This window comes from Saimiri boliviensis, chromosome 1 (genome assembly GCF_048565385.1).
Source record: "Saimiri boliviensis isolate mSaiBol1 chromosome 1, mSaiBol1.pri, whole genome shotgun sequence".
NCBI lineage: Eukaryota > Metazoa > Chordata > Mammalia > Primates > Cebidae > Saimiri > Saimiri boliviensis.
The window spans coordinates 252171369-252187427 of NC_133449.1; the positions used below are offsets into that span (position 1 = coordinate 252171369).

The following is a 16059-nucleotide window of genomic DNA, read 5'->3' on the forward strand; positions in this document are numbered from 1 at the left end:
CTAGAAGGTCTTCCTGGTTTAGACTTCAGTGAGAACGAAGCATGGTATTTTCTATATAGAAGGTAGTCTAACAAAGCTATGAGATCTACCTGTAAGTGGTCAAATAGATAACCACAATAACTGAGAAGCTTACAGTAACAAAGTATAAGAAAGCATGATTCTAATATTTTTCATAGGGTTCTCCAAATTTTAAGAACAAGGTACTCATATCTTTCAATAAAAGGTGAAGAAAGAAAAAAAAGTGTAAGTCAAGGGCCTTTAAAGCTTTTACAAATGTACTGAGTACTGCTGTTAGTGTAAGGTGAATGGCATATCCTAGTAATATATAACAGATAAAAATATTACTAGAAATATATTTTACACTCATTTTCACATAACATTAAAATGATACCAAAATGATGTAGTACCTGTGTTGAAATCTAATTTGGTCATTTGAAGTGCGTAGGCTTCACAATCTTTCTTGCTAAAACTGAAAATAATCACAGGTTGGAAATTTCTTTCCATAATCATCTTCACAATTTTGAACACATTTGATGGTCCTGCAAAAAGAGTAAACAACATACCAAAATTAACTCAAAATAGATCACAGATCTAAATTTAAAAGCTAAAACTGTAACATTTTTAAAAGAAAATATAGAAATAAATCTTCATGATCTTGGGTTAGACAAAGAATTCTTAGATATATGACAACAAAAGCATAACTAACATAAGAAAAAAAAAATCCATGAACTGGACTTCATCAAAGTGAAAAAAATTCTGTGATTTCATGGACACCATCAATAAAGTAAAAAGACAACCCCAAACAGAATGGGGGGAGATATTTGCAAAAAATCTATCTGAAAAGGGTCCAATATCCAGAATATGTAAAGAACTATCATAATTCAACAACAAAAATAAAATAACTTAATTTTAAAATAGAGAAGGGATATGCAAATGGCCAATAGGCACATGAAAAAATGTTCAACATCATTAGCCACCAGGGAAATGTAAATTGAAATGACATTAATATATCACTTCACATCTGATAGGATGATTATAACCAGACACATATAATACTAAGTATTGTGGAAAAATTATACGTGAAAAAATTTGGTCTATCAAATTATACTACCATCGTTCCAATCAGGAAATCAGGGCAAAATACACAATCTGCGTTTCAATTACCCATTATCTAGCCCAGAGATGCTGTAATTACAGAAAGATGCCTCTGTTTCTATGCAAGAAGAATATGGTGATACAAAGGATATAGAGAAAACAGAACCCTCACACATTCCTGATGGGAATGTAAAATGGTATAGCCACTTTGGAAAATACTTTGGCAGTTCCTCAAAAGGCTAAACATAGACTTTCCATATGGCCCAGCAATGCCACTCCTAGGTATATATCCAGAAGAAAACACCTGTTCACACAAAAGCTTGTATTAAATAGTAAATGCATCAATGTTTATAGCAGCATTCCTAACAGTCTAAAACTGGAAACAACCCAAAAGTCCATCCAATCAATGATGAATGGAGAAACAAAATGTGGTGTATCTATACAACGGAATGTTATTTAACCATGAAAAGGAATGAGTACATATAGCATAAAATGAACGAACCAGCCAGGCGTAGTGGCTCACACCTATAATCCCATTACTTGGGAGGCCAAGGTGGGCAGATCATTTCAGGTAAGGAGTTCTAGACCTGCCTGGCCAACATGGTGAAACCCCATCTCCACTAAAAAAAAAAAAAAATTATCCAGGTGTGGTGGTAGGCAGGCCTATATTCCCAGCCACTTGGGAGGCTGAGGCAGGAGAATCACTTGAACTCAGGAGGTGGAGGTTACAGTGAGCCAAGATTGTACCATTGCACTGCAGCCTAGGTGACACAGTGAGACTCAGTTCTCAATAAAATAAAATAAAATAAAATAAAATAATAAAATGAACAAACCTTGAAAACATTACATTAAGTCAAAGAAGCCAGTCACTCCAAACATATGAAATGTAGAAACAAGGCAAAGCCATAGAGATGAAAAACAGGCTAGTAATTAGCTACGTCTGGAGCGTGAGAAGGGAAAGGTTGGGGGAAAACGGAGAATAACTGTTAATGTGTACAGAATTTTTTGGGTTCACGAAAATGTTTTGGAACTAGACAGTGGTGATGGCTGCACAACTCTGTAAGCATACTAAAGACTACTGAATTATATACTTTAGGTGGGTGAATTCTATAGTATGTAAATTATACTTAATGTCATACAAAAAAATTAATATTTATCCAATTTTATCATATACCATCTAGATCTTTACATAACTTGTTGAGAAAAAAACTAAGACAAAAAATGTCAGAGTAATCTGAATATACAATTTACATGTAAAATTCTTTCAAAACAAAGTTCCAAATTACCTTTTGTTCCTCCTTTCCGCCCTTTCTGGTCTCCTTTGGCCAAATCACCTGCATCTCGAAGCACTTGCATTGCAGTATTAAAATTATCTTCTCTGAAGTCACCCTGGAATCACAAATTTTTTTCTGTGTAACTTCACTAATACTTAATCATAATTCAAACATTTTTCGTACATAGGATTCCTCAAGTAAAAATAATTTGGTGTAATAATGAAAGCCACTAATATGGTTCAAACATGATCTGTGGTAAGAGCTATTAAAAGGTGAAAAAGAAGTAGCAAAAAAAATGGAGAAAAGCAAAATACAAGATATCTGAAACATGTCCAGAGCCCCTCTTCTCTAGGCATTTTTAAATAGTGGGAAAGGAGGGAAATCTGATTCATGCAAAAGAAAAACACAAGCCTCAAATAACAAACACACACAAAAAATCAAGATTGACTGATTGAAACTAAGACAAACAAATGGATGTCTGACATTCTTCTCTAATTCAAATTTTTTTTTAAAAAGGTATTAACAATAAACCATGACATTACAGATTTTAAAATGACAATTCTCTCTTACATTTTCATCAACCACAAGATGCAGACCATCTCCCCCTGCTGGAAAAATGTAGTGTTGCAATGGAGTGGGCCGATAATCTGTGTAAATTACATGACAAGGCTGTAAAAAGAAATAAATAAATAATTAAACATACAAAATTTTGTTTCTGCAAAATAAAACTGTATCTTACTCCAACCTAAAAGATCTTAAGAAAATAAAGTAATAAATTCAACATTTCAAAAAGAAAACACTTCAAAAAAATTCACTAAAAGCCAAGGACGAGAAAAATGTGGAAAATTTAGGTTTATGAAATTATACTACTATCTTCCCAACTTACTCATCCCCTAACCATGGCCAAATATATGATCTGAGCATCAATTACCCAAACCTAGCCCTGGGATGCTATAATTACTGAAAGATGTTTATTTTTCTATGGAGGAGGAGTATGGTGATAAAAAGGATTCGTGGGTTAAAATGGAACTTTCCTGCCCCACCCAGGCTTTTCAAAACCTGAAGCAGTAGGTTGATCTAGCTTCTCAAGATCCGCTGGGTTTCCATCCTACAGAAGCGATATGCGGCAATGTCACAAAAACATTATCAGAGAGCTTATAAACAGGTAAGTTCATGAGAATATCACTGCAAAGGAAAATTAACGGCAGAAAAACGAAAGCAAGAATAAATTCAAATGCCTGTTACAAGCCTATACAGATGCCAAAATCAGACTAGAAGGGCAAAACAGAAACAGTCAGTAAAAAGTTTGTATTTACATGAGAAAAATCAAATCAAATGCTCAAGAGATGTCTAGCTTTTCCTGGCACTAAGACATTAGGGGAAATTCTGTGCACTCATGGATAACTGAGCAAATGCAGTAGTTTCTAAACCTGGCAGATCATCAGGATCAACCTGGGAAATTTTGAAAATTGGAGCGCTGTTCCCTGAGATTTAGATATAGTGGGTTTGAGATGGGGCTCAGAAATCAACATTTCTAAAAAGCCAGTCGGTTAATTTTGATAAGTTGCTTGATTTCAGAAGTAGTTTAACATTAAAATGTTTATTTTGGACAACATCAGGAAAAAAGCACAGGGAGAGTAGAGCAAGGCCGATCTGTAACATTTTGAATATTGAAGACATCAAAAAAGGAGGAAAAAATACCTGTTTATGTAAATGGCAAATCCATTCAGCAAACTGTCGGGCATTTGGAATAGTAGCCGAAAGAAAGACATAGTGGACGTTATCAGGAAGCAAAATAATAGTTTCTTCCCATACTACACCACGTTCTGAAAAAAATTAATATACACCTTGGACTACAGTGTCACTCTGCGATAGTATCTAAAATTATATTCTCTGAAGCTTTGTTGTTAGAAATGCAGACTTTACCCAAGAATACTTTAAGCCACAGAACCTTACTGAAAACTACTTCTCACCATTAATCTATCCAGTAGAAAATTAGTAGACTAACTCCTATAAATACAATGTACTCTGAAATAGCCTACAAAGAGTAATTCCAGGGTGAATCTTTCCAAATAACCTAAGAGCCTCAATGACAAGGCAGTGGAACATTATTTCTATTTCACATTGAAAAGTAGTGGTTACTGACTTGTAGAAAGTTGTCAACAAATTTAGAACATACTATTACTATTCCAGATGGCTTTGTTCACTCAAATTACCCTCATGTTCTTTTGGAGATGAAAGAAAGACTTCATGAATGATAAAACTAAGTCATTTTTATTAAAATGGAAAAAGCCAGAAAAATCAGTTTGACAGCTTCCCTCCTAAAAAAAACAAATCAACAAAGAATTTCTGATTCTAAAACCAAAATAACTCTGTTAAGAGCTCAATTTCATAAATTCGAAAAGGGTGAAATATTCAAAGGGTAAATGATTTCTTAAATTATATTACTTTCTCCATAAATACAGGCTGATTTAGTAAGTTTAAATAAAAACCAAATCTTACTTTGTGTACATATAAACATTTAACTTTCAATATGTTTGTTAATGTTAGCCTGCCAGCACCCTAAAAATTCCAAGCATACTTACTTTTTCATTACGATAATGTAACAGCCTAAGGGACTTTTGTAAGTTTTCCTTTTTGTTCATTTTCATTTCATAATCCTCACTTTTTATTTATTTTTTTTACCATAAACATGTATTTCATAGTTACTAAACTAAATAAAACTTAGGAAAGTTAACTTTGAAAGCCAGAATTTTAGAAATTCTGTAACTTTAGATCTACTGGTAAGCTCTCTGTTAAGAAGCACGTCAGCTTTAATTCCTTTTGCTTTGTTTGAATTTGCATTTCTCACCCAGCAAAAGTTACTATTTAAGGAGCTGTACTTGAAAGCAAGGCTGGGCGGTGGCTCATGCCTGTAATCCCAGTACTTTGGGAGGCCAAGATGGGAGGATCACCTGAGTCCAGGAGTTCAAAACCTGCTGCACAACATTGTGAGATGCCATCTCTACTAATAAATAAAAATTAGCCAGGTGTGGTGGCGCATGCCTGTTGTCCCAGCTATGTGGGGAGCTGAGGTAGGAGATCAAGACTGCAGCGAACCATGATCCCAGTACTGCACTCCAACCTGGGCAACAGAGTGAAACTCTGTTTCAAAAATAAAAACAAATAAAAAATAAAGAATTAACAGCTTATTAGAACTCTACCTACACAAAAACTAGAGGTGAAATTTAACAATAACTTTTTCAAAATTCCTAATGTCATTCTGAAGGGAAATATATGATATATATTTCAACTCTGAACATACCTGAATCTCTCATATAATGAATTTCATCAAATATAACCCAAGCAACTTCTCGCATAACTTCAGAACCTCTGTACAGCATACTTCTCAAAATCTAAAGAAAAAATAAAAGATTTATTTAGTTGGATATTCTCATAGCAACTAACAGTTAAACAAAAGTTGTTTTTTCCAACAAGGAGTTGTGAATATTATTAAATGAAAATATTAAAATAATTTTAAGGGGTTAGAGAAATTACTATTTAACAAAATTAAAGTAATATTTATTATTGTATATATTATATTGTATATTCTTTTTCTCATAAAAAATAAATAGCTTCAAAACAGTTACTCAACAGATACAATCCACAGACAGAATTATCACCCCTACTGTCCATGTATCTAGAATATGACACAACTTCTTTATATACACGGCACCGTCCCAAGATTCATACTTTCTAAAATATGTAACTGCAACCTAAATTATCCTCTATTCAAAACACTGGATCATCCCTGAATGTTTGCCCATTTTTTTCTGCCTTATTTTCTTAAGAATATGGATACTTCCTGGCAATTGTTATCCTAATTTTTGAAGTTAAAGAAAACCTTCCACAGATGAAGGAAAGTTTGAAAATGGAAAATAAATTTTCATGAGGCAACAAAATAAAAAGTGAGCAATGCCTTTGGCTGGTTGTCCAAACCAGAAACTAATTTATGCTCACCATTGTACCATATCCTTGGAAAATGCAAAGATATAATTAAAGTATGTACAAAAATACTAAGTAAAGATAGCTAGTCATGTCCAAAATGTAAGATATTATAAGTATATGCAAAACTTAACTGCAATTATGGGAGAAGGTAAACATAATATTGTACTCTTTAAAAAATTCATCTCCTCGTATCAACACTCAGATATAGAAAAAAAAAAAAATCACATGAAATGAAGAGCCACTATTTCTATAAAACTATACTTTCAAATCCTTAAAACTATGTATACAAAACCAATAAAATATTTTCATGTCACTAAAAGTAATAAACTTTAAAAATACTTGAAGAAAAATGTATCTATGAGGCAAATAAAGAATAATTTTGAAATGTAATCAGAACATTTTAAGATAAATTTTATCCATTTTGCCTAAGTCTAATCAGAAAATAAAGTATTATACTTTAAGTAGAGCAACCAATAAAACATTACATGTTCTAACTGAATTTAATTCAAAAGGAAAAGTCAGATGAGGCACTATATCAATTACCTCTGTGGTCATAACAAGACAAGATGCTGTAGGATTAATAGTAACATCACCAGTCATCAGACCAACATCTTGAAATTCTTCATACATTTCACGGTATTTCTGGTTACTCAGAGCCTTAATTGGGCTGGTAAATATTACACGCTGTTTTTCCCTTAAAGCCAATGCAATGGCATACCTAAAAGTGTGAAAATAAATAATCATAAAACTTTTCCATTACATTATGACTTTCAAAATTCTGTTAATATTTAAATTGTGTTCAAATTTTCCTAAATTACTTATCTTGAATGGACTCTGAAGAACATTAACACCATACCTATTATGCTATTAATTATAATAAATTATAATTATAACTTATAAATGAACTCTGTTCATTCAGAGTTAATGCAACTAAATTGCTAATACCAATAGATTACTAACAGTTACCCTATTTATTGCAAGGAAAACATGTTTGGTTCTAAGATGGGCCTCAAAAAGTTTAGAGCCTCTGTCTGTGAGTTTATACATACACAAACAATAAAGTGCTTACAGTCCCTGGAAAATGAAGTATTTCTTCCCCAAGTTTCACAAGTAAGTTAATATGTATTCTTTTCCCACATGTAACAGTTAACCAGTACTCTGAAAATTATAGTAGGTTCTGATTATGGAAAAGATTTTCTATAGCTATTAACAGAACACAATAGAGCAGTTTTGTTTGTTTTTCTTTAAATATAGACAATGGTATCAGCATTAAACTTAACATTATAGTAGATCCTCCTTAAAGTTCAGTTCCTGCACCTAGCAGCCTTACTATGATGTGTCTGGGGAAATAAAAATGACATTCATCCCAGCCAACCCCCAAAATAGTGAAATAAGCAATTTTTAAAAAATCAGATGTTGTCCGAACATCATATATGAATTATGAGAGAGATACATAAAAAGAAAATATAGAAATGCTACATACGTTATCTAAACTTTTCAAGAAAGAATTGCAAGATATAAAAAGAAACAGCAAAGTATGATCCATATGTAGGAAAAAAGAAGCAGTCATAAGAAACGGACTACCTCAACAAAGAAACCAAAACTATTAACAACATAATCAAATGGAAAGTCTACAGATTAGGCCGGGTGCAGTGGCTCACACCTATAATCTCAGCACTTAGGGAGACTGAGGTGGTTGGATCACATGAGGCCAGGAGTTTGAGACCAGCCTGGCCAATATGGGGCAATCTTGTCTCTAGTAAACACAAAAATTAGTCGGATGTGATGGTGTACATTTGTAATCCAAGCTACTTGGGAGGCTCAGGAAAGAGAACTGCTTGAACCCAGGGGGCAGAGGTTGTAGTGAGCCAAAATCACGTCACTGTACTCCAGCCTGGGCATCAGAGTGAGACTCTGTCTCAAACAAAAAGATAGTCTACAGATTAACAATCAAAAGGAAAAACTGTCTAGATGGGCTCATAAGCACATCTGTGATGAGAAAAGTGTTATTCATGAACATGAAGATAAATTGAGATAAACTATCAAATCTAAAGAGAGAAACAGAAGAAAAATAAGAGACACTCAGAGATCTGCAAGACATCCTCAAGTATCCCAATGGAAATTCCAAAATTAGAAAAAGGTATGAAAAAAATAGAAAAATTAACAATAAAACACTTCATATGTTTAAAAGACATTAATCTAGAGATCCAAGAAGCTCAGTTAACACATCAGGAAAAAATGAAAAAGAACTATACTTAGAAACATCATAGTTAAACTGGAAAATGACAAAGGCAAAGAGAGGCTTAGAAGAGTTGAAACAGAAAAACTCAGCACATAAAAGAGAACAACATAATTAAGGCTTACTTCTTATCAGAAACAATGGAGTAGAATGAAACAATTATCAACAGAATGATGTTAAGAAAAAAAAAACTGTCAACCAGCAACTCTATATCTACTTCAAAAATGAAAGCAAAATAAAACTACTATGCAAGAAATATTTATTAAAAGACCTTCAAACTGAAAGGAAACCATACCATAAAACAGAACAATCAAGACTATGTATGTTCATTTAATATTTTTAGAAACATAACATGATTTAAAGCAATGATTATATTGTGTTACAAATACTGTATTACTAGATTTACAGCATATGCAGTTGAAATATATAGGACATTAAGTAGTACAAAAATGAGAATATCAGAGCAAGTTTTCAATAATTTACAGAAATTGTGATTGTGATTTAGTTAAATATGCATACTGTAAGCCCTAAATAGAACAGCCACTAAAAACATAAATCAAATAAAGAAAGCTAAGAAGTCAAAAGAGAAATTAAACTGGTACACTAAAAGATATTTGTTAAACAAAATAGAAAGCAGTAAAGGAGGAAAACCAAGGATCAAAAAAACATGAGAAATATACCAAAAGACCCACAAAACAACAAAAGACAAATATGAGTCCAACCATATCAATCACTATATTAAATTATTGACATTTCATAAAGTATCTTCTCTAAGCACAAATTAAATTAGAAACAACAAATGGCCAAGTATATGGAAAATCACGTTTGAAAAGTAAACAACATATGAGGAAATCAAAAGAGAAATGAAAAAGTGAATTAAATGAAAATGAAACACAGTATTATCAAAGTTTATAGGATGCATTTTAAGTAGTACTAAGAGGGAAACTTTATAGATTTATAAACACTTATATTAAACATAAAGAATTATCTAAATCCTCAAGAAATTTCTACTCAAAGCACAGTGGATCACACTGGTAATCCCAGCACTTCGGGAGGCCAAGGCAGGTGGATCACGAGGTCAAGAGACCAAGACCATCCTGGCCAACATGGTGAAACACCATCTCTACTAAAAAAATACAAAAATTAGCTGGGCATGGTGGTGCATGCCTATAGTCCCAGCTACTCAGGAAGCTGAGGCAGGAGAACTGCTTGAATCCAGGAGGCGAAGGTTGCAGTGAGCTGAGATTGCGCCACTGTACTCCAGCCTGGCAGCTGGTGACAGAGCGAGACTGTCCCAAAAAAAAAGAAAAAAAAAAAAAAAAAAAAAATATATATATATATATATATATATATATATATATATATGTATATACACACACACACACACACACACACACATACACACACACACACACACACACACACACACACACACTTGGGCAGGGCGTGGTGGCTCATGCCTATAATCCCAGAACTTTGGGAGGCCAAAGCGGGTGGATCGCTAGGTAAAGAGATTGAGACCATCGTGGTCAACATAATGCAACCCTGTCTCTATAATGGGCAAGAAAACCAGGCAGTAACAAAATGGCAGGATTAAATTCACACATAACGATATTAACATTGAATGTAAACGGCCTAAATACCCCAATCAAAAGACACAGACTGGCAAATTGGATAAAAAGTCAAGACGTATTAGTTTGCTGTATTCAGGAAACCCATCTCATGTGCAAAAACACACATAGACTCAAAATAAAGAGATGGAAGATTTACCAAGCAAATGGAGAACAAAAAAAAGCAAGGGATGCAATCCTAGTCTCTGATAAAATGGACTTCAAACCAACAAAGATGAAAAGAGACAAAGAAGGGCATTACATAATGGTAAAAGGATCAATCCAGTAAGAAGAGCTAAGTATCCTAAATATATATGCCCCCAATACAGGAGCATGCAGATACATAAAGCAAGTTCTTAATGTCCTAAAAGCAGATTTAGACTCCCACACAATAGTGGGAGACTTCAACACTCCACTGTCAATATTAGACAGATCAACGAGACAGAAAATTAACAAGCACATCCAGGACTTGAATGGAGAGCTGGACCAAGTAGACCTAACAGACATTTACAGAAAGCTCCACCCCAAATCCACAGAATATACATTATTCTCAGCACCACATCACACTTACTCTGAAATTGACCACATAATTGGAAGCAAATTACTCCTCAGCAAATGCAAAGGAATGGAAATCATAATGAACAGTCTGTCAGACCACAGCGCAATCAAAATCAGAACTCAGAATTAAGAAACTCAGTTATATATGCAAAACTATTTGGAAACTGAAAAACTTAGCTTCTGAGTGTCGACTGGATAAACAATGAAATAAAGGCAGAACTAAAGATGTTCTTCGAAACCAACCAGGACGAAGACACAACTTACCAGAATCTCTGGGACACATTTAAAGCAGTGTCTAGAGGGAAATTTATAGCAATAAATGCCTACATGAGAAACCAGGAAAGATCTAAAATCAACACCCTATCATCAAAATTGAAAGAGCCAGAGAAGCAAGATCAAAAAAACTCAAAAGCTAGCAGAAGACAAGAAATAACTAAGATCAGAGCAGAACTGAAGGAGACAGAGACACAAAAGACCCTTCAAAAAAAAAAATCAATGAATCCAGGAGCCAGTTTTTTGAAAAGATCAACAAAATAGATGGCTAGCCAGACTAACAGAAAAGAGAGAAGAATCAAATACATGCAAAATGATAAAGGGAATATCACCACTGATTCCACAGAAACACAAACTACCATCAGAGATTACTACAAACAACTCTATGCACACAAACCAGTAAATCTGGAAGAAATGGATAAATCCCTGGACACTTACACCCTCCCAAGCTTAAACCAGGAAGAAGTTGAAACCCTGGATAGATCAATAACAAGGGATGAAGTTGAGGCAGCAATCAATAGCCTACCAACCAAAAAAACCCAAGGTCCAGATGGGTTCACAGCCAAATTCTATCAGATGTACAAAGAGGAGCTGGGTCCATTCCTTCTGAAACTATTCCAAACAATACAAAAAGAGGGAATCCTTTCTAACTCATTTTATAAGACCAGCATCATCCTGATACCAAAACCTGGCAGAGACTCAACTAAAAAAGAAAACTTTGGGCGAATATACATGATGTACACCAACGCAAAAGTCTTCAATAAAATACTGGCAAACCAAGTGCAACAGCACATCAAAAAGCTTATTTATCACGATCAAGTAGGCTCATCCTGGGGATGCAAGGCTGGTTCAACATACACAAGTCCATAACCGTAATCCATCACATAAACAGAACCAAAGACAAAAACCACATGATTATCTCAAAAGATGCAGACAAGGCCTTCGACAAAATTCAACAGCCCTTCATGCTAAAAACTCTCAATAAACTAGGTATTGACGGAACACATCACAAAATAATAAAAGCTATTTATGACAAACCCACAACCAGTATCATACTGAATGGGCAAAAACTGGAAGCATTCCCTTTGAAATCTGGCCCTAGACAAGGATGCCCTCTCTCACCACTCCTATTCAATAAAGTATTAGAAGTTCTAGCTAGAGCAATCAAGCAAGAAAAAGAAATAAAGACTATTCAATTAGAAAAGGAGAAAGTCAAACTGTCTCTATTTGCAGATGACATGACTGTATATTTAGAAAACTCCATCATCTCAGCCCCAAATCTCCTTAAACTGATAAGCAACTTCAGCAAAGTCTCAGGATACAAAAATCAATGTGCAGAAATCACAAGCATTCCTATATACCAATAACAGACAAACAGAGAGCCAAATCAAGAGTGAACTCCCATTTACAATTGCTACAAAGAGAATGAAATACCTAAGAATACAACTAACAAAGGCTATAAAGGATCTCTTCAGGGAGAACTACAAACCACTGCTCAACGAAATGAGAGAGGACACAAACAGATGGAAAAACATTCCATGCTCATGGTTAAAAAGAATCAACATGGTGAAAATGACCATACTGCCCAAAGCAATTTATAGATTCAATGCTAACCCCATCAAGCTACCAATGACATTCTTCACAGAACTGGAAAAAAAATACCTTAAACTTCATATGGAAACAAAAAAGAGAGCCCCCATAGACAAGACAATCCTAAGCAAAAAGAACAAAGCTGGAGGCATCATGCTGCCCAACTTCAAACTATACTACAAGGCTATCATAATCAAAACAGCATGGTACTGGTACCAAAACAGACACACAGACCAATGGAACAGAACAGAGGCCTTGGAAGCAACACCGCACACCTACAACCATCTGATCTTTGACAAACCTGACAAAAACAAGCAATAGGGAAAGGATTCCCTGTTTAATAAATGATGTTGGGAAAACTGACTAGCCATGTGCAGAAAGCAGAAAATGGACCCCTTCCTGTCACCTTACACTAAAATTAACTCCAGATGGATTAAAGATTTAAACATAAGACCTAACACCATAAAAGCCCTAGAAGAAAACCTAGGCAAAACCATCCAGGACATAGGCATAGATGAGGACTTCATGACTGAAACACCAAAAGCAATGGTAACAAAAGCCAAGATAGACAAATGGAATCTAATTAAACTCCAGAGCTTCTGTACAGCAAGAGAAACAATCATTAGAGTAAACTGGCAACCAACAGAATGGGAAAAATTGTTTGCAATCTACCCATCTGACAAAGAGCTAATATCCAAAGTCTACAAAGAACTAAAACAGATATACAAGGAAAAAAACAGACCCATTCGAAAGTGGGCAAAGGATATGAATAGACCCTTCTCAAAAGATATATATGAGGCCAACAAACATATGAAAAAAAGTTCATCATCACTGGTCATTAGAGAAATGCAAATCAAAACCACACTGAGGTATCATATCATCTCATGCTAGTTAGAAAGGCAATCATTAAGGAATCTGGAGACAACAGATGCTGGAGAAGATGTGGAGAAACAGGAAGACTCTTACATTGTTGGTGGGAGTGTAAATTAGTTCAACCATTGTGGAAAACAGTGTGGTTATTACTCAAGGATCTAGAAATAGAAATTCCACTTGACCCAGTGATCCCATTACTGAGTACATATCCAGAGGATTATAAATCATTCTATTATTATAAAGACATGTGCACACATATGTTTACTGTGGCACTGTACACAATAGCAAAGACCTGGAACCAATACAAATGCCCATCAATGGTAGACTGGACAAAGAAAATATGGCACATACACACCATGGACTACTACACAGCCATAAAAAGTGATGAGTCTGTGTCCTTTGTAGGGACTGGGATGAATCTGGAAACCATCATTCTCAGCAAACTGACACAAAAACAGAAAACCAAACACCGCATGTTCTCACTCATAGGCGGGTGTTGAACAATGAGAACACGTGGATTCAGGAAGAGGAGCATCATGCACTGGGGTCAGTTGGCAGGGGGATAGGGGAGGAACAGCAGGGGGTGGGGAGGGTGGGGATGGATAACGTGGGGAGAAATGCTGGATATAGATGAAGGGGTACTGGAGGCAGCAAACCACCTGGTTATGTATGTACCTATGCAACAACCCTGCATGATCTACACATGTACCCCAGAATCTAAAGTACAATAAAAATAAAAAACAAAAAAAAAATATAGCAGATAATATAAAAAACAAAACAAAAAAGAAAATATACTACTGTATTTGCAAGACAAGGAACCCACGGATACAGAGACACAATTGTTCATCTGAAGGTTCCACAGGGGCTACTGCAGAAACTTGAACATCTGTGGATTCTGTTATATGAGGGGGTCTGGGAACCAATCTTCCTTGGATACTAAGTGACAACTGTACTAGCAAAGTGAAATTGGCAACATATACAAATGATCATCTGCCATAAACAACCAGATTTATTCCAGGAATACAAGGCTGGTTTAATAACAGAAAATTTAATATAGTACACTAAGAGAATAAAAAGCAAATATCACATGATTACTTCAATAGATGGACAAATCATTTCACAAAATAGAACACATCTTGATTTAAAATTCTCAATTTTTGTTTATTTTCATTTATTCCCTACTAGGAACAGAAGGAAACAACTTCATTCTCATAAAGAGCAACCTGCAAAAAAGCAGCTAACATCATACTTAATGGTGAAAGACTGAACATTTTTCTCCTCGTATCAGAAATAAGGCACTCTCACTACTATCCAACGTTATACTAGACATTGCCAGTGCAAGTCCAAAGGCATTATTAAAATACAATTCTGTAACAAAGGAAAATATCTTTCAAAAATAAGTAAGATTTTCAGACATACAAAAGTTAAAAGATTTTCCCATCAGCGGAATTGCACTATAATAAATGCTAAAGGAATTTCTTCAGACAGAAGGGAAATGATGCTGTACAGAAAACAAGATCAAACACAGCTTATCAGACATGTGAAATTATTTAAGAAACATATCAAAAACATGGCCAGGCGTGGTAGCTCATGCCTGTAATCCCAGCAATTTTGGAGACCAAGATGGAAGGACTGCTTGAGCCCAGGAGTTTGACATCAGTCTGAGCAACACAGTGAGACCCTGAGTTGTCTCTAAAAAAGAAATAAAAAATTAGCCAGGTGTGATGGTACATGCTTGTAGTCCCACCTACTAGGGAGGCAGGAGGATCGCCTGAGCCCAGGAGGTCAAGGCTGCAGTGAGTCATGACTGTGCAGAAGAAAAAAATCACGTCAATAGATGCAAAAAAGCACTTGACAAAATCCAGTATCTAAATACTTTATAAACACAGACATATACATATACACGCAGACAAAATCTCTGCAAAGTAGGAACAGAAGTTCCTCAAAGTGATAAATAAAAAGCATCTATGAAAAAACCAACAGGTAATATCATGCTTAATGATGAAAGCCTGAATGTTTTCCTTCTAATATGAGGAACAATATAAGAGGCCTCTTTTATCACTTCAATTAAACATTGCAGTAGAGATTCAATAAGACAAGAAAAAGAAATTGTTCAAAAGGGACAAGTAAAACCATCTTCACTTGCAGAAATCAAACAAAAAGTTTTAAAGAGTGAAATAAGAAACAAAGTGATTTTAAAAAGAAAGCTACTCACTCAGCGCATACTGTTTTTCCTGCTGATGTATGTGCAGATACTAGAACAGACTGATTATTGTCAACACACTGAATGGCTTCTCTTTGAAAAGCATCAAGAATGAATGGGTATTCCTATAAAAACAAAATATTAATATCTGCGTAAAAACATCTAGACATATCACAGTATACTTAAAATCAAAACACAAGCAGGCTACCCCCAAAAACATTCTCAAAGTATTCCTTTATTATTCTATTTAGAAAATATACTATGCACTAGTGAAAATAAGGAAGAGTAAACCACATTTTTGCCCAAAACAGCAGAGAAGAGAATTCTGCTTTCTAACGTTTCCATTATTACATTATA

General features: G+C 34.7%; 1 protein-coding gene across 2 annotated transcripts in view; it reads right to left on the minus strand.

Annotated features, from left to right (window-relative positions):
• Window positions 1–16059, minus strand: part of MTREX (Mtr4 exosome RNA helicase) — a 111349-nt gene that overhangs the window by 74786 nt on the left and 20504 nt on the right. For both annotated transcript variants that reach the window (XM_003925848.4, XM_074385870.1), the window contains exons 5-11: window positions 15715–15827; window positions 6900–7074; window positions 5674–5764; window positions 4071–4195; window positions 2940–3038; window positions 2382–2484; window positions 408–539 (exon numbers count right to left, since the gene is read on the minus strand). In XM_003925848.4, coding sequence (XP_003925897.1) covers window positions 408–539; window positions 2382–2484; window positions 2940–3038; window positions 4071–4195; window positions 5674–5764; window positions 6900–7074; window positions 15715–15827 — 838 coding nt within the window. The remainder of the gene's footprint in view (window positions 1–407; window positions 540–2381; window positions 2485–2939; window positions 3039–4070; window positions 4196–5673; window positions 5765–6899; window positions 7075–15714; window positions 15828–16059) is intronic.